The 27,230-nt window shown below is 37.3% G+C and overlaps 1 protein-coding gene across 3 annotated transcripts in view; it reads left to right on the forward strand.

Annotated features, from left to right (window-relative positions):
- Window positions 1–27,013, forward strand: part of LOC127419631 (disks large-associated protein 4-like) — a 55,396-nt gene extending 28,383 nt beyond the window's left edge. For 2 of the 3 annotated variants that reach the window (XM_051661188.1, XM_051661190.1), the window contains 6 exons: window positions 4,912–5,336; window positions 6,100–6,188; window positions 10,477–10,874; window positions 15,048–15,139; window positions 17,039–17,191; window positions 21,424–27,013. In XM_051661188.1, coding sequence (XP_051517148.1) covers window positions 4,912–5,336; window positions 6,100–6,188; window positions 10,477–10,874; window positions 15,048–15,139; window positions 17,039–17,191; window positions 21,424–21,645 — 1,379 coding nt within the window. In that variant the 3' untranslated portion in view covers window positions 21,646–27,013. Of the gene's footprint in view, window positions 1–4,911; window positions 5,337–6,099; window positions 6,189–10,476; window positions 10,875–15,047; window positions 15,140–17,038; window positions 17,211–21,423 lie in introns of all 3 variants that reach the window. The other variant, XM_051661189.1, reaches the window with a different exon arrangement.
- The last annotated feature ends 217 nt before the right edge of the window (window positions 27,014–27,230 follow it).

Genomic DNA, 27,230 nt, shown 5'->3' on the forward strand with positions numbered 1-27,230 from the left:
CCAACAAGCCATGCCAGAAAGAGGAAAACAGATTTATCCAATATTGTCTCTGAGCCGCACAGTGTCCGTGTTGAACTTGTCCTGGCATGAGTCCCCTATTCAACTAACACAAGACAATTCTACCATTTACAGGAAGGCAAATATTAGCCTTGTTTGCACATTAACGCAAGTCTTTGTGCTCATTGTTAAACTGTTGACTAAATATTATATTTTTGCCCTGATATTTCCAGCCTAAAGGCCCGATGACACCCAAGAATGATAACCTAGTTATAACGAAAACTAAAACCATAAAGCTTTAAAAATCTTTCTAATTCTAAGAGAATAGTGGAGTCCACTCCATAACTATAACATTTTCCAGCTGATGAACAATAAAAACATTGACAGCCAATCAAAATTCATCTGACTTTAAAGGGCTTGAGCATTTAAAATAGCAGACGACATTGCAGAGAAGCTCATTGTCGATGTCCAGAAAAACCCACTACTGTTTAACAAGTCAAACCCCTTTTCAAAGATGCCTTAAAGAAAAGGGATATCTGGAAAACAATTAGGTTTACCCTCAGAATTAATGGTGAGAAGTAGTAACGGAGATTAAATAATGAAAGGCTAATGCTAGCTGGTAGCATAAAATTACCTCAGGTATCCAGCGCTTTGTATTGCTTCCTTTGAAGTTGTGGTGAACATTAGCTAAATCTGTTACTTGTATGTAATGCAGTGGAGCTCTACATAAATTTTTTGACTGTGAACGTAACTGTAGCATGTGCTTCGAATAAACAATGTTATCGCCCATTGGTGTGGATGTTAATAAAGTTAGCATTATAGTTATGATTCTTGGTGTGAACGAACCAAACTGTCAAACTGATGTGCTAACACATTTTGCTCATCAGCAGTGTTGGAGTAATTAACTAAAAGTAGTGACATTATAAAAGAACATTTTTCAGTAGCATCTTCACAGTAGTGCAGCTTTTCTAGTAACAAGCTAATTTTTCAAAAAGCGTGTTAAATTGTATTACGCTGCTTTACAAGTGAGTTTACCCCTACAAAAATCGAGAGTTCTGGTAAACTTTCTGCAAATTCGCCACTCATTATTTTCACATGCAAATGAGCTTTGCTGCAAACTCTTCATTGGCGCCTAAGGTTTGCTGCAGGTTCACCACTACCGGTGAAGAGCTGTAAACTTCTGGCAAACAAATCTCAAGCTACTTTTCATGTGAAAAGAATAAATGAGAAATTTGCAGCAAGTTTGTCAGAACTCGAGATGTTTTGTAAATGTAGGCGGTAATCAAACATGCTCTCCTATAAAATTTCATTTTACTTCAGCTAATCAGCTTTATTGGACAGTTTATTGTAGTGAATCAATTAATTCAGATGGTACAATTTCAAAGAACTTATTCAAAAAGAAGATTCGCTGATTTGTCACTGATATTTCACTGATAGTCCCTGTGTATACTCATGTTTTTTTTTTTGTGGAAAATATTCAGTTAAATGTTGCTGTTTATCATTGTGTTTTCCAGTTCAGTGTTTTTAGTTTTATTGGTTTAGTTTTTTACATTTTTTACATTTTTGTTTAAGTTTGATGCTGTCGCCATAATGGAGCGCAAGAGTGTCAGCCATCTTGGTTCTGGATGTATTTTTCCCGTTTAATTTCATAAAATCCTTTATAAGAGTTCTAAGCTATAAACCAAACCAACCAACTCCGAGCTGAAATCACAACAATACAAATTTTGATTTGAAGCAGAGAAATAAGCCTTTTTGAAAATAGGACAAAAAGACAACTACAGTCCCATGAAGCATTGCGAATGGCGTATAAAATCGATAACACTATAGATTTGAAGTTGTTGATTATAATTATAGAAACAATATATTTTCATTTTATTGTAAAATATTCAGATACATACAACTAGTAGTAAGGTTTAGGAGGAAAAATCGATTCTGTCACCAATCGCGATTTTAACAATTTTAAAGTCGACTCCATGATGAAAAATATATTTAATTTAATAAAAAAACAAAACAATGTTGCTTAATATGCTAATTCAAGAATAGATAGATATAGAAAGCTGTATTTGTCTTGAGTTCCACACAAACAGGCTTTCTCCCTGAGAAGTTGTCTCTTTAATTCTTTACGTTTAGTCGTTTAATGCACCGCTGCTACAGCCTTCAAAGTGCCGCTTGTTAACTGTCAGATGTCAAATCCTCTGCTGTCGGTAATGTTACTGTAATAATGCATAATCCATCAGTTTATTTGTGAGGTGTTGTGGTGAATGTTTTCGGGTTGAATGTATAAAATCACAATAATAATAAAAAACAATACATATCAAATCAGCATCTAAATATCGTTGTAATATCGAATCGGTAGGTCTGTGGCAATTCTCACCGCTATAAGTAGTTCGATAGTGTGGAAACTGACTTGTTTGCGTCATTTTCAGTACGTCATAATAGTAGGCGGACACTGCAAAGATATTTTGCCTGCTGATTTGTGCATCTGTCTTTTCAGGATCGTGGGTAGTGTAGTATTTTCTTCACCAGAAATTCCACTGTTAAAAAATTTCTTAAAATTAAGTTAAAAAGATGACTTCAACAGCAGAATACACCATCGATTTACAACCTCGAAGCTCATGGTAGGTCTGACTTTAAAGGTTAGTAAGTTATGATTAAAAACCAATTCGTCTAAGGAGAAAATTAATGGAATGTTTACTTCCAGACCAGACTGTTGCACTCTATTGAGATCCTCATTAGTTGCTTTTCCACTATCAGGCCAATGTGAACAAGGGCTATCAACTGGCCAGCCAGGGCCAAAAGCCTCGGACATGAGCCGCAACACCAAAGTCGATCTGCATTCCCACCATCTGGGCCAATAACTCCGCAGCATTGCTATAAAATCTGCCCTTAATACGCTGCCCTGTTGCCAACGTCAGACACCGCACCCATTTCACAAGCAAGAGGGAAGCTCAAGCTGAGGTATCATGTTGTCTAGTTCTCTAGAATATCGAGTTTATATCGAATGTAAACTGTAAGATAAGTTAGCGCTGACAACTCACTGACTGTAACTGCCATGGTGTCCCGAGTGGTCTCTCTACTAACAGCGGGACGATGTCCCAGCACATCGTCTATGAAAGTTCACCGAACCATGGAAAGTAATTTCTTTGGGCATTGCTTTGTCCATTGGGCGTTTTAACGGATTTGTACTGTGCCTGCATTTTTTTTTATTTTTTTTTTTTATATATATATATTTTTTCGAACCTGTACCGTTGTGCGCTGGATACGCTGGGAAGTTCGGCGAAACTCCGCCTTTGACATTGAACACGCTTCAATCCACTGTTGGCCTTTTTTGGCCCAAGGGTAATCGGCGGGACAAAGGCCATTGGCAGTTGGCCCCGAGAAAGCCCAGAGAAGGCACGATGAAGCCCTGGAAGTGACAGTGGGAACTCAACTGGCCCTGACACGGCTATTGTTTTGAGCCAGAAAAATTCTACTGTTTTTGTATGTTTTAAAAATATAATACTAAAAAATTAGAATTAAAAAAAAAAAATCATAGCTACTTTTTGTTATTGATTATTATGATAAAATTAAAGTGTAAGTAAGTACTTTTTCAAAAGGTTAGCTTAACTGTAGGGCTTGTAGTTTGGCAAGCAACAGTTTCAAGGTAGCTTCCACAGCACTATTCACCAGGCTAATGATACACCTCCGAGTGTTATTATCAGGATTCATGACAACACAATACAAAACCTTGAGCCTTGTCAGCAGATTTCTAGCCCATTTTCTGTGGGTGGAGCTTGACATATTCTTGATGCAGTTTGCTATTGTTCGGCATGAGTGGAATGCTGTTGTGATTTGAGTATGTAAATGTCTGTCTTTGTTTTGTCTCTTCCTGTGGCTCAGAGCAGGGACTGCTGGGAAACCGTGTGACATTGTGAAGAGACAGTTTTGGGTTGTTTCTGGGTCCCTTGAGAAATGGATGGAGTTAGTGCTGGTATATTGGACTTGATTTAATATCCTTCATCCATATCCTTCTCAATCTGTCCACAAATCAACAAGGCACATCACGGTGCTTGTTGTTGGGTCAAATGGCTCGATTTGAGAACATATTTTAACATCCAAAGTAATTTTGATTCCACATCTCTATGCCATCACAAGCTGGCTTTGAGGTTGATTTAGGCCAGAAACATACTTTACGTCAGTACGCATACACAGATGCCATCGATTGGCCTACGTGCGGTCCAGTTGAACATGCTTAACGTTCGTTCTTGCATTACTGTGGCGGTAACAAACCTCAGCACTTAAGCGGGCAGTAGAGTTACTTCAAAATTCTGTCCGATTAAACTGGATATGTAATTATTCAGGTATGTTGCTATAAATATACTGACATTACCTTACTTGCTCTGCTATATTCTCTTCAAATATTTGCTCCGCAATAACAGTAGTTTATTGCTCACCATGGAAGCGGATAGTTTACACTAATGTTAGCTATAGCGTCCCCTTTGGTAACGAATGCAATGCATACTTGAATTGTGTCATGGACTGTGTTCATGACAAAATCGAGCTTGCGTAGCTAGAAGCATCTGCATTCACATACTTGCAAAGAGTATATTTCGGCCTTAAGTATATAATCAGTTTATGCGATATTTGGTATTAATTAAGTTTCAGGCGAATGGGGGGGAATCATTATTTTAAAACAATATTTATTTGATCAATTTCGTGCTTTAGTCGCTAGTGGCCCAGAAAATACATACTTTTCCTTTTGAATGTCGTCCTTTTTCTATCATCCATCTGCCACCATGCTGTCTAGATATTGGCATTAGCCATTAAAAAACCATGTGGGTCGACTGCTAGTCTTGACTGTTAGTTAATTGATTGTATATTGTGTATTTTATATACAGATTTTTTTTTCTTACCTTTCCATTTTTCTCTCTTTAGTCTCTACATGTACAGCCGCCTGTAAGAAGGCTCCACCACCTATTCCTCCACGTTCCACCCCGAAACCCTATATCTCCGTAACGGTCCAGAGCAGCACCGAATCCGCACAGGACACATACTTGGACAGCCAGGACCAGCGCAGCGAGGTCAACAGCCAATCAGGACACAGCAACTCTTCCGACAGCCTCACCAGCTCTCGTACAGGAAGTCTGGTGAAGGGTGCCAAGCGGCCGCCTATCCTGCCCCCCATCCCGGCCCCAAGGGAACCCGTACCCCTGCCCAGCGCGAGAGTTACCACCCCGCCTCCCGCTGTTGTTCCACCCTCTCCCGCCCCAGATGCCAAAAATGAGCCAGTGAGTCTGACGGTGGCAACTAACGAACAACAAGCTCCGCCCAAAAGAAAACTATCATCAATTGGTATTCAGGTACGTACACGAGAATTCGACATGTACTTGTATTGCGTTATGAAATGCAGTTGCACGTTTCGGAACGCAACAATGCCTGAAATATGTGTTATTGTGTTGTGTTTCTGTGCTTGTTTTTCTTAGATGGACAAACAAAATACAGAATATATAATAACATGTTGTTATAATGTTAATTGGGAATTTAAGTTATTGTGGAGATATTTCGAAACGTTAGAAGATATAATAAAAGTTATTTTTTTATGCCTGTACTACAGTTACAGTTTTGTTTAATTTTGATTTAGTTTGGTCCGTTCTCTTATCATCTTGATGTTCTTTTCCTTTGATGTGCAAAATATAATACACTTTATATCCACATATGTTACTGGGAAGTAAATTTTATTGTTGATTTTTTTTAGAATTTTAATTTTTTTGTTTACTTATAGTATGTATTATAATTTTTTACTTTATCATTTAAAACTGAATGATATATAAAGGTAATGCATAATAATAATGGCATGTTTATTAGTAAATTGGTTTTGTTGATATTTTGAAATGTAAAATATTATAAAATACATTTTTATAAATTTATATAAAAATATTTATCATAGTAATGTTATGTAATCCAAAAAATCCATAATATTGGTTTATTGGTAAATTTTATTGTGAAATGGCACTTGTTTGCCTTTGCGAATCGTTTGCATTTACATTATGCGAGTATGTTTTTGGCATTATTGACCGTACCATTTTTAGATCAATATTTTTATAATATTTCTTTTTGTCACAGGTGGATTGTGTTCAGCCGGTACTGAAAGAGGAACAAACTCCCACGACCCGGTTTCAGTCTATCGGAGTTCAAGTTGAAGACGGCAGGCCGTGAGTTTCCCAAAAAATCCTTTTATTTATTATTACTTTTTATTTTATCCCCTTTTCTCTCAATTTGGAATGCCCAATTCCCACTACTTAGTAGGTCCTCGTGGTGGCGTGGTTACTCACCTCAATCCGGGTGGTGGAGGACAAGTCTCAGTTGCCTCCGCTCCTGAGAGAGTCAGTCCACGCAGCTTACCACGTGGCTCGCTGTGCATGACACCGCGGAGACTCGCAGCATGTGGAGGCTCATGCTACTCTCTGCGATCCACGCACAACTTACCACGCGCCCCATTGAAAGCGAGAACCCCTAATTGTGACCATGAGGAGGTTACCCCATGTGACTCTACCCTCCCTAGCAACCAGGCCAGTTTGGTTGCTAAGGAGACCTGGCTGGAGTCACTCAGCACGCCCTGGATTCGAACTCACGACTCCAGGGGTGATAGTCAGCATCAGTACGAGCTACCCAGGCCCCCTGAAAAATCTTGAAAAATGGTTCATTCAAAAATTAAAATTGTCAACATTTAATCACCTTCATGTTTTTCCAAACCTGTATGACTTCCTTTCCTTTTCCTCCACATTTCTTTTCTGTACAATGAAATTGAATGGTGACTGAGACTAAACATTCTGCCCAACATCTCCTTTTGTGTTTGGAAAAAGAAAGTCATACAGGTTTAACATGAATGTGAGTAAATGACAGAATTTACAAATGTTTTTTTTTTTTTTTTTAATAAACTATCCCTTTAAACTCCTCTGTATCCTTGAGCAATAAAAGTTACTCCAATGTCTGCCTCCATTTACACATTTGGAATGTGATCCGCATGTTGACAGCAGCACTTCTGACAAAAGCCTCTTATAAACTTTGTCTCTGTGTGTGTGAGTCAGCAGCAATGCTTCTCAGCCTGAAAATGCACACAAATAATGATTGAGTGCAGACGGGCGACTCATAATGTGATTTGGTCTGTATCTCCCACTCAATTTGTTCTCTGGCTGTCTCCATAGCAGTTTATTTTCATATCTCTCCATCTCTCTGTCTCTCATTTACATATCTCTGTTGAAGTAAGCTGTCTCCCACACATCAGCTGTCTGTCTTTCTCTTCTGGTCTGCTGTGATGGTTTTCTCTGAAATGAAGTACAGTATATTTCATAACATGTAATGTTAATTGGGAAATTAAGTTTTATTAGAGATATTTAGAATTGTATTATGTTAGAAAAGATGATTTAATACAAGAAATGCGTAATGTTTCAGAATATATCATATAGTTATTGTTTTACACCAATCAGCCACAACATTAAAACCACCTGCCTAATATTGTGTGCCACCCTGGTGCCAGATGGGCTGGTTTGAGTATTTCTGTAACTGCTGATCTCCTGGGATTTTCATGCACAGCTGTCTCTAGAATTTACTCAGAATGGTGCCAAAACAAAAACATTCAGTGAGTGGCAGTTCTGTGGATGGAAACGCCTTGTTGATGAGAGAGATCAACAGAGAATGGCCAGACTGGTTCAACCTGACAAAGTCTACGGTAACTCAGATAACCACTCTGTACAATTGTGGTGAGAAGAATATTATCTCAGAATGCTATTCTGAGATGCAGGTTGGCGCTGTTTTGGTGGCACGAGGGGGACCTACACCGTGTTAGGCAATGTTTTGGCTGATCGGTGTATATTACTACTATATTCTTTAACATTCATGTACAAAGCAAAATAGACAATATAGGAGTATAATAACTACATGTTATTTGGAAACACATTTTATTGTTGAATTGTATAGAATTATTATTATTATTATTATTATTATTATTATATATTTTTTCAGTTAAAAAAAAAATATATATAATTTAAACATTCCATACCCCATAATGACAAAGCAAAAAACAGATTTTTGATAACTTTGCAAATGTATTAATGAGGAAAAAACTGAAATATCACATTGACGAGTATTCAGACCCTAAACACACAGCCAAGACAACACAAGAGTGGCTACGGGACAACTCTGTGAATGTCCTTGAGTGGCCCAGCCAGAGCCCGTAGTTGGAACCAATCGAACATCTCTGGAGAGACCTGAAAATGGCTGTCAACCGACAGTCCCCATCCAACCTGACAGAGCTTGAGAGGATCTGCAGAGAAGAATGGCAGAAAATTCCCAAATCCAGATGTGCAAAGCTTGTCGCATCATACTCAAAAATACTTGAGGCTTTAATCGCTGCCAAATGTGCTTCAACTAAGTACTGAGTTAAGGGTCTGAATACTTATGTCAATGTGATATTTCAGTTTTTTCTTTTTAATAAATTTGCAAAGATATCAAAAATCTGGTTGTTGTTTTGTCATTATGGGGTATGGAGTGTAGATTGATGGGAAAAAATACAATAATTTAAAGCATTTTAGCATAAGGCTGCAACATGACAAAACGTGAAAAAAATGAAGGGGTCTGAATACTTTCTGAATATAGTGTGTGTGTGTATGTGTGTGTGTATGTAAATATACACTACCAGTCAAAAGTTTTGAAACACTCATTCTTTATTATTATTTTTTTTTCTTCACATTTTAGAATAATAAAGTCATCAAAACTGTGGAATAACAAATGGAACTATGGGAATTATGTTGTGACTAAACAAAATCCAAAATAAATCAAAACTGTGTTATATTTTAGCATCTTCAAAGTAGTCACCCTTTGCCTAGAATTTGCAGACATGTACTCTTGACATTTTCTCAACCAACTTCTTGAGGTATCACCCTGGGATGCTTTTTAAACAGTATTGAAGGAGTTCCCATCTATGTTGGGCACTTATTGGGTGCTTTTCTTTATTATTTGGTCCAAGTCATCAATTTCAAAAATGTTTTTTTTTTATTTTAATTACATTTTAGTTTTATAATGAAATAAATTAATATGGTGGCACAATTATATTTTTGTCTACAAAACTAATTTCAAACATTTAAGCATACGCCTTCAGACCAAAAGAATTTTAAGATCATGAGAAACATTTCAGTCAAGTGTTTCAAAACTTTTGACCGGTAGTGTGTGTGTGTGTGTGTGTGTGTGTGTGTGTGTGTGTATGTATGTATGTATGTATATATATATATATATATATACATATACATACACACATACATACACACACACAATATATATATGTGTGTGTGTGTGTGTGTGTGTGTATGTATGTATGTATGTGTGTATATATATATATATATACACACACACACATACATATACATACACACACACAATATATATATGTGTGTGTGTGTATGTGTGTGTCTGTATATATATATATATATATATATATATATATATAATATAAGCAAATGCATAATAATGTCATGCTTATTAGTAAATGATTTGTGATATTTAAAAATGGACAACATTGCAACCTTTTTATTACATTTCTATTATAATTTTTCAAATTATCATTGTATAATAAAAACACAATAGTTTGTTAAATTTTATTTTGAATTTTACTATTTTAACTTTAAAGTGTATAAATATATTTGTATATATTTAATAATTTTACTTGTAATTTAAAAATAGTTTAAAATAAAGGAAATGCATAGTAATTATAATGTCATGTTAATTGGTAAATTAGTTTAATCGGTGATATTTAAAAATAATATAAAAGGTAATGCATAAAATAATGTCATGTTAATTGGTAAAGTATTTTTATTGGTGATATTTAAATATGTACTATATTGTAATATACATTTTTAAAAAAATGGATTATTTTAATTTATCAAATTATAATTGTATTATAAATAATAGTTGATATTTAGTTTTACTTTCATTTTTTTAATTAAATATTATATAATAAATTAAATGCATAATAATAATGTCATATTTATTGGTAAATTACTTTTATTGGTGATGTTTAAAAATGTGCAATATTATAAAATATTTGTGTAAAACTGACCAATTTATCAAACTATTATTTTGTATAATAAACACATTAATATTTGTTTATTGGTAGATTTTATTGATAGTTAGAATTTTACATTATTATAGAAGAATCTATTTTTATGAAATTATATTATATACAATATTTGTAGCCAATATCCATTTTTCATAATTGGGCGTGTAGCAATCATCATAAGTAGGGAGGACATAGGTAGACAAATTGAGCCAAAGAGCACTGGCTATAATAGTTTTGTTTACTCTGAATGTTCTAGTAGTTTAAAAAATTGAGGATTGCATTTTACATAATGGATTTGTAACCTAATAGAAGTGTCTAATAGAAGCAGACAGCAAGAAAGTCCCAGTTGGTCAACGTCTCTGACAGCTGTCTTCTCTCCGTGTGTCTAGACTCAGTCGCTTCACTAGCATGGCGTCTAGACAGGAGACAACGGAGGCCGAATCTCAGGAGCAGTCCGACGGTAAACCTGCAGCGAATAAGATGCCCAACCAATGGCTGGACGGCGGCGTGCACAAACCCTCGAGATCAGACGTGACGCATTGCAGTTCTACCTCGCTGCAGGAAATGCTAGATCCCGCACTGGATCCGTCCTCGCTCCCCCCACCCGACCCCTCGCTGCAGGCTGGGACCGGCAGTGTGAACGGAGCCGTGGAGCAGTCCGGGGCAGCAGCGTGCCTCCGAGATGGACGCTGCTTCCAGAAGCTACTTCAAGCAGAGACGGACCGCATGGAGGCCTGGTGTCAACAGATGGACCAGGAGACCAAAGACAAACAACTGTCAGAGGAGGGTGAGATATTCACTTTTTTATACTGGCTTCTGAACAGGCGTTCATCTAGACCAAATCTATAACATTTAAAGGGAATTTTCACCCAAAAATGAAAATTCTATGATCGTTAATTCACTCTAATGTCGTTCCAAACCTGTATGACTTTCTTCTGTGGAACACAATAGGAGATGTTATGCAGTAGCCTCCATCACCATTCACTTTCATTGTACGAAAAAGGTTGGCCTGGATATTCAAAATGTCACTTTTTGTTTTCCATGGAAGAAGAAAAGTCAAACAGGTTTGAAACGACATGAAAGTGTGAATAACGACAGAACTATACCGTTGAAAATACTCTTAAATGGTCCAGATTAAATTTCTGAGTCTGAAGGTACTTCAGGTGTGAAAAGCATTAATTTAACCCTTGTGTTTGTTTTTGTTCTAATACATTATGTGTTCCTGGTCAAAAATGACTGACCCACTAAGACTGTTAGTAAATCTCTATTGCATATATTATCACAAGATATTGGATTAGATATTTTTGTCAACATCTTTTTTAGTAATTATGGCGGGTTTTGTAGTTCTTTTTTTTAGCATAGTTAAAATATACATATAGATATATATATTTTTTTTATTGATAGAAGGATTCATTGAACTGAGCTTATACCGGGCTAGTGGGGGGCACTCCCTGTGGAAACAAAATTAAAATGCTTGATCTAAACAAAATAGGTGTCATTGTAAAGTTTAGAATCTGACCTTTACAATGCATATAGCTGATCCTACCAATTCTTAAATAGTGTTTGTTTTTTTATTTGCTGACAAAGAACTGTTTAGTTCTCATAATTTGCTAATTTGTTATCACCACTTTTCAATTCAGAGGTGGTAAAAACATAAAGATAAGATAACCATGTGTTATAAATCGTTGGAAAGGTCTCAATTAGTAAAGTGCAATGAGCAAATGTATTTCACAGACACCCATAAATATAATAAACAGGAGTGTCTTTGTCATGTTTTTCCTTATTACTTCCTGAAACATACATATAACATAGACAGTGACATATCGTAATGTACAGCAGAGTATCCCGATTCAAACGAGCCCAAACACAACATAATATAAGTCGATCGTTAAATATTCCTTTACATTGAATGATGATGCACAAAAGGGTGCTTAAACACTGTGTGTGTGTGTGTGTGTGTGTGTGAGTGTGTGTGTGTGTGTGTGTGTGAGTGTGTGTGTGTGTGTGTGTGTGTGTGAGTGTGTGTGAGTGTGTGTGAGTGTGTGTGAGTGTGTGTGAGTGTGTGAGAGTGTGTGAGAGTGTGTGAGAGTGTGTGAGAGTGTGTGAGAGTGTGTGTGAGTGTGTGTGAGTGTGTGTGAGTGTGTGTGAGTGTGTGTGAGTGTGTGTGAGTGTGTGTGAGTGAGTGAGAGAGAGAGATGTCCGAGGACTAAAGGATTGGGATGCACCTGAACATTTAATATTTCTGTATTTTTTTTAGTCCAAACCGTTCATTTCCACAGGTGCAACAAGGTTAAATAAAACCAATAAAATTTCATTAAAAAAAAATTAAATAAAAGAATTTGTACAAAGTCATTGAATTTTATTCCAAATGAATGAAATAAACTAGTTTTCAGGAAAAGAGAAAAAATCGATCAGTTTTGACCAGAACACAATATAAGGGTTAAAGGTGTTTGGAAAGTTACTCAAAGTAGTCCATTATAAATCACTAATTACTTCTATAAAATTGTAATCAGATTACTTTACTGATTATGGTATTGAAAAGATAATCGCACATTGCTAATAACTAGGACTGGGTAAAAATATCGATTTTCCGATGCATCGCAATCTTCATTTGAATGATCTCAATATTGATTCCTAAATCCCAATGTGATACGTCTGTAGCTCTTCTATGAAGGAGGAAGTGGGGGTCAGGTGAACGGTCCACGTAATTCTTTATTTTTAACACTTTTCAATGTATCCACACAAAATAATGCTTTTCAGCCATCTGCTGAACACACACAGCTTCGTGCGTCTTTTTCTCTTGTCTACCGCCGTCTCCTCCCCTTTTATCTCCACCACAGCTCACTGGAAACACAAACAGGTGTCAGCACAAATAAAAATCCTTAACCACTCAGCTTTCCCGGACCTCACTCTCCACCGATCACACCCCCGCCTCCACACTCAACATCGATCTTTTACGATTTTTGATGATCTGCAACTCTCAACAATCATTCACATATGAGACGAAATTTTGTGCTATGTGATAAAAAAAAATTTCTTACCAGTGATTTAGTATATTGCTGAATACGTTTAGCATCCTTTCACTGTGTGGTGAGTTGAGCGTGGATGCCGCGGTGTATGCCGTGAAGCCTCCACACGCGCTATGTCTCCGTGGCAACGCGCTCAGCAAGCCACGTGATAAGATGCGCGGGTTGACGGTCTCAGACGTGGAGGCAGCTGAGATTCGTCCTCCACCACCCGGATTGAGGCAAGTCACTATGCCACCACGAGGACTTAAAAGTGCATTTGTTCTCAAAAGTTTGCATACCCTGGCAGAAATTGTGAAATTTTGGCATTGATTTTGAAAATAGGACTGATCATGCAAAAAACTGTCTTTTATTTAAGGATAGTGATCATATGAAGCCATTTATTATCACATAGTTGTTTGGCTCCTTTTTAAATCATAATGGTAACAAAAATCACCCAAATGGCCCTGATCAAAAGTTTACATACCCTTGAATGTTTGGCCTTGTTACAGACACACAAGGTGTCCCACACAGGTTTAAATGGCAATTAAAGGTTAATTTCCCACACCTGTGGCTTTTAAAATTGCAATTAGTGTCTGTGTGTAAATAGTCAATGAATTTGTTAGCTCTCACGTGGATGCACTGAGCAGGCTAGATACTGAGCCATGGGGAGCAGAAAAGAACTGTCAAAAGACCTGCATAACAAGGTAATGGAGCTTTATAAAGATGGAAAAGGATATAAAAAGATATCCAAAGCCTTGAAAATGCCAGTCAGTACTGTTCAATCACTTATTAAGAAGTGGAAAATTCGGGATCTCTTGATACCAAGCCAAGGTCAGGTAGACCAAGAAAGATTTCACCCACAACTGCCAGAAGAATTGTTCGGGATACAAAGAAAAACCCACAGGTAACCTCAGGAGAAATACAGGCTGCTCTGGAAAAAGACAGTGTGGTTGTTTCAAGGAGCACGATACAACGATACTTGAACAAAAATGAGCTGCATGGTCAAGTTGCCAGAAAGAAGCCTTTACTGCACCAATGCCACAAAAAAGCCCTTGACACACCTCACAGCTTCTGGCACACTGTAATTTGGAGTAACAAGACCAAAATAGAGCTTTATGGTCACAACCATAAGCGCTATGTTTGGAGAGGGGTCAAAAAGGCCTATAGTGAAAAGAATACCATCCCCACTGTGAAGCATTCATTCCTGTGAAGGAATCTTGTGAAAATTTATGGCAAAATGAATGCAGCATGTTATCAGAAAATACTGGCAGACAATTTGCATTCTTCTGCACGAAAACTGCGCATGGGACGCTCTTGGACTTTCCAGCACGACAATAACCCTAAGCACAAGGCCAAGTTGACCCTCCAGTGGTTACAGCAGAAAAAGGTGAAGGTTCTGGAGTGGCCATCACAGTCTCCTGACCTTAATATCATCGAGCCACTCTGGGGAGATCTCAAATGTGTGGTTCATGCAAGACGACCAAAGACTTTGCATGACCTGGAGGCATTTTGCCAAGATGAATGGGCAGCTATACCACCTGCAAGAATTTGGGGCCTCATAGACAACTATTACAAAAGACTGCACGCTGTCATTGATGCTAAAGGGGGCAATACACAGTATTAAGAACAGACGTGCACGAAATGCCCAGAGGATCCATGAATAAAGGATGATATCACTCTCTCTCTCTCTAAACATGCGGACTCATTAACAAGCTTTAATCAGAAATGGCTCTCAGTTGTCGGCTAATTTTGGCTCCTCAATCCTGTGATTAAAGTCATTAGGTTCGAACCTGGCAGGAACAAAAGAGAGCCTGGAAAACCGATGGTGGCTTCTGTGAGATGATAATGCATACATGTATTTGCCACTCAGGCAGTGTCAAACAGAACAAATCAATGTTTTGCATTTATTGTGTTATAGTGACTAAAGAAGAGTATGTCCTCTGTCTCTGTAGTGTTGGGAAAGATCCGCAGTGCAGTCGGCAGCGCTCAACTCTTAATGTCTCAGAAGTTCCGGCAGTTCCAGGGGCTTTGTGAGCAGAACCTGGTGAGTATCCTGATGTGGCCCAGTTTCGCTTGGCTCTCTTTGCCAAATCCATATTCAAGGTTTGGGTTGATCACGCAATAGAACTGCTATTGATTAGCACCCTCTAGTGGCACTTTATCTGCATTACAAACAGATTTTTACACTGGAAAGTGACATTTAAAGGGATAGTTCACCCAAAAATGCATATTCTGTCATCATTTAATCACCCTCTTGTTGTTCTAAACAAGTATGATTTTCTTTCTTTAGTGGAACATAAAAGGAGAAGTTAAGATGAATGTTTGCTTCAGTCACCATTCACCTTCATTGTATGCAAAAGAAATTGCAATAAAATGAATGGTGACTGAGACTAACATACAGCGTAACATCTTTTGTGTTCCATGTAGTCATTTGGATTTGGAACAACATGGGTCATTTGGGTCAACTCTTCCTTTAAATTCATAGTTTTAATGTTGTTGTTATTAGTTTAGTATTTGGGTCAGTGACAAAAATGGCATGTGGTGTAACCGTCCAGAGACGACAATGAAAAGATCTCTTTAAAAGCTGAAATTCTTGAAGAAAGAAATGTTGGTGTACATAGTTTGGAAAGTTATTATATCCACCAAATCTAAGTCAGGTGGTGTAACTAACATACAGGTAGCCATTTTGTTGTTATTTGACAAGAAAACTGTAAAACACTGAGGATCTCTTTAGACCCTCATGACTGTTTTTATGAAAAGGTACATTTTGTTCAGGTCAAATGGAGTAACCTTTTAAAAATGTATAGATATTCACGACTCAAAAAATACCTTAAAAAATATGTCTGAAAACATAATTGATGATTACGTTGCATATACTCGTGTTTGTTCAGTTTGCATGGAAAATATTTGAATACCTTTTAATTGGTTACGCCACATGACATTTTGAAAGACATATATATTTTTTTTATATAATATGCTATAAATGTTTTTCAGAAATGTATAAAAAAAATTAAAAAAAACAACAGCATGGACACAAACATTACATGTCTACAAACTTGGCACATGTGTTTTTTAACTTGTCATTTTTTTTTTCACCCAGTTTGGAATGCCCAATTCCCAGTGCGCTTTTTAAGTCCTTGTGGTCGCGTAGTGATTCGCCTCAATCCGAGTGGCAGTGGACGAATCCCAGCTGCATCTTATCACGTGGCTTGTTGAGCGCACTACCACGGAGACATAGTGCGTGTGGAGGCTTCACTCTATTCTCCGCGGCATCCACGCTCAACTCACCACACGCCCCACCGAGAACGAACCACATTATAGCGACCACGAGGAGGTTACCTCATGTGACTCTACCCTCCCTAGCAACCGGGCCAATTTGGTTGCTTAGGAGACCTGGCTGGAGTCACTCAGCACACCCTGGGATTCGAACTAGCGAACTAGCGAACTCCAGGGGTGGTAGCCAGTGTATTTTACTACTGAGCTACCCAGGCCCCCAACTCATGTAGTTTTTTAAAAGATTTCACATCACCTCAGACTTTATATGTCAATCACCTATTTATTGAAAATTCTGTAATGTTACTATTTACATATAGGTGACATGAAAGGCTTTAAGCCTTTATGACATTATACAACAGGGATTTAAATAATAATTTTGCTAGTGTGTTATGTTTGTTTTATGGCTCCCACATATATGAATGAAATTGGAATGGGTCCAGATGACCTGTTAATGACACCTCGATTCTGTTCTAGTTTGTTGTTGTCGCTTTAAATTTTCTTGTCTTGCATTTTGGCAGGCACTTTAATTTAAAGTAGATTACAGTAGATTCAAGATACACGTTATATCTGTATGTTTTCCCTGGGAATCAAACCCCATGATCTTTGGTTTTGCCATGCTCTAATAGTTAAGCAACAGGATTAGAATCTATTTTCTTTCTTCCGTAAGGATGCAAACGCTCAGCCGAGGCCCACGGCGCAGGATCTGGCGGGTTTCTGGGATCTACTGCAGCTGACCATCGAAGACATCAGCATGAAGTTTGACGAGCTCCACCTACTCAGGTCCAATGACTGGAAGATGTCTGAGACGCAGGACAAAAAGGTCCAACCGACGTACCTTTGTAATATCCTAACGTTTCCTGTTGTCTAAGTAAATGGGTTTAACCGTTGTATTTTTTTATCTTTTTGCCAGATTGCACACTTTCATTTGTGAGCCCTCAGATTTGCATCTCAATTCTCAGACCCGCATACTATCATACTACTCACACTATTTCTGCAGTATACAGTGTACATGTATAATGTACACAGTATATTTTGAGCCTAAAACTTTTAAAACTATGCTATGTTCAGAATATCATACTCTAGTACTATTTCACGAACAAAGTTTTAAGTATGTAGTAAGCAGTACATTAGTAGGCCTGTAAAGTGTTAACTCATACATTTGATTACATGTAATATTTGTTTATATTTAATATAAAAGTATTAAATTTTTTTTAAATATTTTATAATGTAATTTTATTGCTATAGATTTGTATAAAATATACTTTATTTTTATAATTAATTATTTTCATTTTTTAATATAACATTTGAGTTTTGTATAAATTATGTAATATATTTTTTGCTTTACATTTATAGAAAAAGTATTAAATAATTGTATACTAAATTTGTTTTATATAAATGTAAAGGGAAAAATATATTACATAATTTCTAAAAAAGCTCAAATGTTTTATATATATATATATAATATACTGTGTGTATATATATATATATATATATATATATATATATATATATATATATATATATATATATTTACTGTGTATGGATGTGTGTGTGTGTGTGTGTGTGTGTATCTATATATATACATGTATGTGTATCTATATATATATATATATATATATATATATATACAGGTGCATCTCAATAAATTAGAATGTCGTGGAAAAGTTCATTTATTTCAGTAATTCAACTCAAATTGTGAAACTCGTGTATTAAATAAATTCAGTGCACACAGACTGAAGTAGTTTAAGTCTTTGGTTCTTTTAATTGTGATGATTTTGGCTCACATTTAACAAAAACCCACCAATTTACTATCTCAAAAAATTAGAATATGGTGACATGCCAATCAGCTAATCAACTCAAAACACCTGCAAAGGTTTCCTGAGCCTTCAAAATGGTCTCTCAGTTTGGTTCACTAGGCTACACAATCATGGGGAAGACGGCTGATCTGACAGTTGTCCAGAAGACAATCATTGACACCCTTCACAAGGAGGGTAAGCCACAAACATTCATTGCCAAAGAAGCTGGCTGTTCACAGAGTGCTGTATCCAAGCATGTTAACAGAAAGTTGAGTGGAAGTAAAAAGTGTGGAAGAAAAAGATGCACAACCAACCGAGAGAACCGCAGCCTTATGATTGTCAAGCAAAATCGATTCAAGAATTTGGGTGAACTTCACAAGGAATGGACTGAGGCTGGGGTCAAGGCATCAAGAGCCACCACACACAGACATGTCAAGGAATTTGGCTACAGTTGTTGTATTCCTCTTGTTAAGCCACTCCTGAACCACAGAAAACGTCAGAGGCGTCTTACCTGGGCTAAGGAGAAGAAGAACTGGACTGTTGCCCAATGGTCCAAAGTCCTCTTTTCAGATGAGAGCAAGTTTTGTATTTCATTTGGAAACCAAGATCCTAGAGTCTGGAGAAAGGGTGGAGAAGCTCATAGCCCAAGTTGCTTGAAGTCCAGTGTTAAGTTTCCACAGTCTGTGATGATTTGGGGTGCAATGTCATCTGCTGGTGTTGGTCCATTGTGTTTTTTGAAAACCAAAGTCACTGCACCCGTTTACCAAGAAATATTGGAGCACTTCATGCTTCCTTCTGCTGACCAGCTTTTTAAAGATGCTGATTTCATTTTCCAGCAGGATTTGACACCTGCCCACACTGCCAAAAGCACCAAAAGTTGGTTAAATGACCATGGTGTTGGTGTGCTTGACTGGCCAGCAAACTCACCAGACCTGAACCCCATAGAGAATCTATGGGGTATTGTCAAGAGGAAAATGAGAAACAAGAGACCAAAAAATGCAGATGAGCTGAAGGCCACTGTCAAAGAAACCTGGGCTTCCATACCACCTCAGCAGTGCCACAAACTGATCACTTCCATGCCACGCCAAATTGAGGCAGTAATTAAAGCAAAAGGAGCCCCTACCAAGTATTGAGTACATATACAGTAAATTAACATACTTTCCAGAAGGCCAACAATTCACTAAAAATGTTTTTTTTATTGGTCTTATGATGTATTCTAATTTTTTGAGATAGTGAATTGGTGGGTTTTTGTTAAATGTGAGCCAAAATCATCACAATTAAAAGAACCAAAGACTTAAACTACTTCAGTCTGTGTGCATTGAATTTATTTAATACACGAGTTTCACAATTTGAGTTGAATTACTGAAATAAATTAACTTTTCCACGACATTCTAATTTATTGAGATGCACCTGTATATATATATATATATATATCAGTGCATCCGGAAAATATTCACAGCGCTTCACTTTTTCCACATTTTGTTATGTTACAGCCTTATTCCAAAATGGATTAAATTCATTCTTTTCCTCAAAATTCTACAAACAATACCCCATAATGACAACGTGAAAGAAGTTTGTTTGAAATCTTTGCAAATATATTAAAAATAAAAAACAGAAAAAAATCACATGTACATAAATATTCACAGCCTTTGCTCAATACTTTGTTGAAGCACCTTTGGCACCAATTACAGCCTCAAGTCTTTTTGAGTATGATGCTACAAGCTTGGCACACATATTTTTGGGCAGTTTCTCCCATTCTTCTTTGCAGGACCTCTCAAGCTCCATCAGGTTGGATGGGGAGCGTCGGTGCACAGCCATTTTCAGATCTCTCCAGAGATGTTCAATCGGGTTCAAGTCTGGGCTCTGGCTGGGCCACTCAAGGACATTCACGGAGTTGTCCCGGAGCCACTTCTTTGTTATCTTGGCTGTGTGCTTAGGGTTGTTGTCCTGTTGGAAGATGAACCTTCGCCCCAGTCTGAGGTCCAGAGCGCTCTGGAGCAGGATTTCATCATGGATGTCTCTGTGCATAGCTGCATTCATCTTTCCCTCGACCCTGACTAGTCTCCCAGTTCCTGCCGCTGAAAAACATCCCCACAGCATGATGCTGCCACCACCATGCTTCACTGTAGGGATGGTATTGGCCAGGTGATGAGCGGTGCCTGGTTTCCTCCAGACATGACGCTTGCCATTCAGGCCAAAGAGTTCAATCTTTGTTTCTCATGGTCTGAGAGTCCTTCAGGTGCCTTTTGGCAAACTCCAGGCAGCTGTCATGTGCCTTTTACTGAGGAGTGGCTTCCGTCTGGCCACTCTACCATACAGGCCTGATTGGTGGAGTGCTGCAGAGATGGTTGTTCTTCTGGAAGGTTCTCCTCTCTCCACAGAGAAATGCTGGAGCTCTGTCAGAGTGACCATCGGGTTCTTGGTCACCTCCCTGACTAAGGCCCTTCTCCCCCGATCGCTCAGTTTGGCCAGGCGGCCAGCTCTAGGAAGAGTCCTGGTGGTTCCAAAATTATTTCCATTTACGGATGATGGAGGCCACTGTGCTCATTGGGACCTTCAATGCTGCAGAATTTTTCTGTACCTTTCCCCAGATCTGTGCCTCGATACAATCCTGTCTCGGAGGTCAGCAGACAATTCCTTGGACTTCATGGCTTGGTTTGTGCTCTGACATGCACTGTTAACTGTGGGACCTTATATAGACAGGTGTATGACTTTCCAAATCGTGTCCAATCAACTGAATTTATGACAGGTGGACTCCAATCAAGTTGTAGAAACATCTCAAGGATGATCAGTGGAAACAGGATGCACCTGAGCTCAGTTTTGAGTGTCATGGCAAAGGCTGTGAATACTTATGTACATGTGATTTTTTTTTTCGTTTTTTATTTTTAATAAATTTGCAAAGATTTCAAACAAACTTCTTTCACGTTGTCATTATGGGGTATTGTTTGTAGAATTTTGAGAAAAATAATGAATTTAATCCATTTTGGAATAAGGCTGTAACATAACAAAATGTGGAAAAAGTGAAGCGCTGTGAATACTTTCCGGATGCACTGTATATGTGTGTGTATGTTAGTCTATATATATATATATATATATATAATTTAATATAACATTTGAGTTTTTTTTTAAATTATGTAATATATTTTTTTGCTTTACATTGATAACTTTTTATATTAAAAATATTTTTTTTTTTTATTCTTTTTTAAAAACATAATGATTTAATATAATGTTAATTGTTAAATCAATCTGTACTCAGGAGAAGCCGCCAGCTCCTGCACACACACCAAAGAAGACGGTAAAAGTGAAATCCACCGGCGGGAAGGAAAAAAGCGTCGACTCTTTGGCCAACAAGCAACGCCAGGAAGCCAGAAAACGACTGATGGCTGCCAAGCGAGCGGTGTCCGAACGACAAAACTCTGCCACGGAGAGCGCCGAAAGCATCGAAATCTACGTTCCAGAGGCCCAAACGCGACTTTAAAAAAAAAAAAAACAAGTGAAAACTCGTTCACCCTAATCCACCTCTCTAACGGGAAAACGCCGTCTTGCGCACACGGACAGGCACTCGTATTGAGGATACTAGGGCTGAATCTGAAGGTGTGGCGTGCAAAATGGAGGTGTGGAAAACCACAAGCAAAAAATAATGAACAGAAAAAAGAACTATTAATTTTTGAACGCTACTGCGTCACCGCTGCCACAGAAGAACCTCCTGTTGACGTTTGTTTCTATGGTTACCCTTGTTATAAATATTAATGTTATAAAAGTTAATTATCTCATGGAATATATCAAGACTTTGTCTGTAAATTGTGCTGATATCTCTGAAAAGACGTTATTTGCCGCGTCAGATCTCTGACCCTTTATACGCATCACATGACCTGCATCACATATAAAAAGACCCACCGTATATATTTTTTGCGCCCCTCGTACAGAATGCACTCAGGACCTGCACGTGTGCACTTGTATTTCATCAACGCAGTCTTCCTGTTCTCACAAATACACGTTTGTTTAACTTTTCGCCAATCTTTGGCCGTATGGCGCATCTTCAGTGGGAGCAAGAATACGCAAGGCATTTGAATGGTGTTAAGAATGTGAAATTGAAGCAATTTTAAGCGTCCAGTCTATACAAGCTTCTGGAACTCTTTGGTTAGATGATTTGATGGTACAACAGATACTTGAAATTCAGTAAAACAAATCAACGCAGGACGTCGAGAGTAAAATAGCACAGATCCCAAACCAGCCCAGTCAGAAAGAGAGAAAATTCTAGCATTCCACTTATTTTCGCTTTTAACTTTGTTCACTCATGTTTTGCTTTTATTTTCTCGTTTTTTCACCATAGTAAAAATTTCGATAATGTTTCTATAAACTGTATAGTTTTCACTCCAGTAAAAATTAATGCAGAGTCGCACTGAGCACATAGAAAATGTCAAACACTCAAATCATCTGTCGACCTGTCTGTCTCTTGTAGGTTAACAATATGAGTTTTTATGATGAGTGCTTTAAAAAATTCAACAAATGATAATTTTCCAAATGTTTTCTTGGGCCAACGATCTTTTTTTGTAAAATTACTGTTATTAATATTATTATTTTAAAAGATTCACTTTTGTTTTCTGTTGTCCAATCATTCCATGTCTACTTTAGCACACAGTTCTCTCAAACTGTATCCGGTGGTTGATTTCGGATCAGTTCAAGCAGTCTTTTTGTGTGACCAATTCATTTGTGATAGAGGATTTTTTTTTTGTTTTTTGCATTATTATTATTTCTTTATCTGATATTAAAAGCTTCTGTTACCCAGAGCTTGCTGATATGATTTGGAGAACTTTCAGCTACCAGAAAAACTGATTTTATTTATTTTCTTTCCTCTTGTGCCTCATTCACGAAATTCAAGCGAAAGGCATTTCTGTGTGAACTGTTGGTGCTTACATAAATTGTTGTATTCAATTCAGTGGGACAATTTATGAATGGTTTTACGAACAGTTTACCCAGAAATGCATTTCGTGAATTTTTGTGGTTTGCATTAACAGATTATTGTCATAGACTCGTCAACACACCCAAAACCTTTTATTTCCACCAAATACAATCAGACAAGCTGTTGGTCAGGTATTTAAAGGCAAAGTGTGTAATTTGTGATATTTCAAAATATGATATAGCAAAAGTAATGATTTGCTTCCAAACTGGTTTTACAAACACTCCTACCACTTTTCCTTGGACTGCCATTGGTCATAAAACCGGTAGTCCCGCCCCCAAACTCACACCATTGGTTGAGACTGAACTGGGAGAATTGCTGCCTGTTTGGTTTCAAGTGCCAATTACCAATGATCCTGATTCGAAGAGTCGTCAATTTCAAACCAGACTGTTTGCTATGGAAGTCGATGTCAAGCGATGGAAAAAAATCCAGAATACAAACCATTATTTTGAGTTGGCATCTCATTATTTCAGTTATCTTGTTATTTTGGTTAAAAAAAAAAAAAAAAGAGAGAGAAAGAGATACTACCTCCTAGATGCTCGCTTGATAATTTGAGATGTTATGTAATTGTTTTGAAATGGTATCTCGAAATGAGATTGGATCTTGAAATGATGAGATGCTCAGAATAATGACTAATGATTTTATTATTTGACGTGACGGAAACGGGCTTCCATAATTTTCCAAAGCCAAAAGAGTCAATTGGATTGGAGGATGACAAGTTCCTGTTCATGCCATCTGTTTAGGCAGATTTTATTTTTCAGTTTTTATTGTACTCCCAACCTCTGCTATAAGCACCTGCTAAATGAACGAATCCCTAAAATCTGATTTGTTGATAGGTTTTTCCTGGAACATGTCCTACTTGGTCATTTAAACACTACGTGACGTTATGATTCTGCATCAGTTGAACGCTGTTTCAATGTTCCACAGTAGTTTTTGGAAGAAATGCAATGGAAAACAAAGGTTAAAATATATATGCTCTTGCATTATAGGGTTTCCATTTCGATTGACCACAATATCATCTGGTATGATTCTTATCTCTGTTTTGTCACATTTGTACACTAGACTGTTTGTAGAAGTAAGTTAAGCTCAATCGAAAGCATTTGTGGCACAATGATTTTGATTCATCCCTCATTTATAAAGAAAAAGAAGCAAAAATCGCTGTTACAGTAAGGCACAGACAATGGAATTGACTGGAGCCAGTCCATAAACACTAAAATACACTGTTTATAGCCACAAGACATAAACATTATACGTGGTATCTTTATGAATTTCATCACACCGCTGGAGGTCAATTGAGGGCATTGAATGGTTAAACATGATCAGCTGATTCTCGTCTCTTGTAAACACAGACTCAACTCAGCCGGAAATAAGCCCAAAGCGGTCTTCTTGTGTTTATCCGCACTCACGCCACAATGCAGCCGACAGCATGTCTTTTTCTTCATTTGGCAAACCGGACTCAACCCAGATCTCAGCCAGTTTTTGTTGACCAGACTGAAGCCAATGTTCAGCCAAATGAATGTCTGTCTTTGCTTTGTTTCTTTTGGTTGACCGGACTCGCACCAGACTTCAGCCAAATGCTATTTCACACAAAGGTGTTAAAATTTCACTGCCAGAACCAAACCAGAAGTGCCAAAAGTAAGCCAGATTCGGCCCACTTCTTGTTGCTGTGTGGGCAGTTACGTCGTCGTGACAGCAAGGTTGTAATATTGGATATAACTTCACACAGGTAAGGTTAGTAAATGCTTTTATCAAACTGAAATCATGTTAACATGTATAATGTTTACGTCTTGTGTGGCTATACGTTCGAAACTGTATTTTAGCGTTTGGATTGGCCCCATTCACTTTCATTGTAAGTGCCTCACTGTAACCGCTATTTATTTATTGGTTTTTTTTAATAAACGAGTGACTAGTTCAAATAACTTTTTGTGGTAATTAACATCATGCCACAAATGCTGTCGACTGAGCAAAACTTGTTTTAAACATGGAACATTCCTTAAAAAGTGTCTTGTTCAGGGGCTTGTTACACTTTTGGGTTGCAGCTTTTTATTTTTACCTGACCACAGTCCATATCTAGCATGACACCATTTTATTTCAGCTAGAAATTATAGGCTTGTAAGAATATCTAGACCAATCACAGCTCAGAATGCAGAATGTTTAGATTCAACAATTTTTACAGAATCGACTTGGCAATAAAGTAGCATCCCAGATAGCACGCATATATTTCCGAGATGTCTGTTTTATCATCTTTTCATCTGGAATCATCACACTCTAATTAGCATCTGCTACGCATCTTAAAAAGATCAGATTTACAAGTATTCTAAATCATAATCGTCTCAGATACATCTGTCATGATACAGATACATCTGTCTTGTAGACGTATTGCAGATGAGCAAAACAACCTAAAAAAATTGACATCTGGTTGATGTACGTGTGCTATCAGGGATTTTATGTAACAGTTTGTGATATGTGAAAAGTAATGTTATTGTCCCCAAGAAAGAATTCGCATTGTGCGAATATATTTTCACAAATGTTCAGTCTATATTCACTTGAATTTTTTTTGTTCATTATTGTTAATCATGTCCGTATATCTTCATTCTTGACATCTACTTGACCTTTCATGCTTTTCAAAACAAATACTAATAATCAGCACAAATTTCCGAACTCCGCACGGCATGGACTCTGCACCTACAGAGTCTTAAAGCCTTTGTATGCTTGTGGAAGGACTGAGAATCTACTTCACTTGATTTCAATTGAAAATCAACAAACTCAAATTCATGGAATCTTAATAGGGCTACACTGGACTGAACACACGGAGGAAACTTCTGCGAGACTTTCAATGGACTTCTAGCCTGTCTTTGTACATTTTTTTTATTTCGTTTTTTACAGATGATGTCTCAGATATTTTGAAGGGACATTAAAACCGGGTGGCGTTGGATGAAATAACCGGATGCAAATCAAATGCATTTGTCTCTTGTTTTGTAGGTAGCCTACCAATGATGTGGTCTGATGCTACCTTTTGGAGACAAATGTTATGTTTCCAAATCGGATAGAGCTTTGCATCGATGTCCACATGCACACATTGACAACTGTATGTTGAAGTCATCAGGTTGTTATTTGTGCTTTTGTTTGTGTCTTCTGCATTTACAGCGAATCACCAGGTTTAAAGGAATAGTTCATCCAAAAGTAAAACTTCTTTCAGTTTAGTTTGAGCTGTTGTGATCAAGAGGAACACATGGAATCAAATCAGTCAATTCAATATGCATACAGGCCCGAATCTCATTCCTACGTCTCCAGAGTCTAGAGAAAGATAGATTTATTATAGATATTGTTGATGGTTCTTATTTTTCAAAACTGACATGTTTTAAAGTGATATAGATATACGATGTTACGCTCTGTAGATTGTAGGATTGTTGTTGTGAATATTTCTTTTACAACAAAAATAAAGTTTTATTTAACAAGAACACAGCGGAACAATGGGGTAAATGTTTGTTCTTTGTGCACGGTTGGGAGGGACATTGAATTTATGCAGTAATTGTTCCGAATCATAAAGGTTGGTGACGTACTTTTGGCCGTAAAAGGAAGACAAGCATCTGTTATCTGTCAAACATCATACTTGTACTTTAAAGTTTTTTTTTCTTGTGGTACAGAAACACAAAGGGGTTTAAGATTCATGGGGGAACCTCACGAAGCCTGTCAAGAACGTGCAGGATATATTTGTAATATTTCACCCAAAAATGAAAAGCATAAGAAATTGTACTTTGCATAAAATTATGTTATCTTAGGACTTTTACGATATTTTGTGTTGTGACATTATTTTCATCCCATTCACCCATTTTCATGACTGTAATGCAAAAAAAAAAATAAAAATAGTAGGCCTACATTTTAATACACTGTTTTATTGTAATGCAGTAAACAAATATGATCTATAGTACTGGGTGTAATCAGGGTTGGGAAGGTTACTTTTAAAAAGTGTTCCACTACAGATTACAGAATACATGCTGTAAAATGTAATTTGTAACGTATTCCATAAATTACTCAAGGTCAGTAACGTAATCTAAATACTTTGGATTTGCACTGGCAGATTTTTTCACTTGTTTTGACTA

The sequence above is a fragment of the Myxocyprinus asiaticus genome, chromosome 29 (assembly GCF_019703515.2).
Source record: "Myxocyprinus asiaticus isolate MX2 ecotype Aquarium Trade chromosome 29, UBuf_Myxa_2, whole genome shotgun sequence".
Taxonomy (NCBI): Eukaryota; Metazoa; Chordata; class Actinopteri; order Cypriniformes; family Catostomidae; genus Myxocyprinus; species Myxocyprinus asiaticus.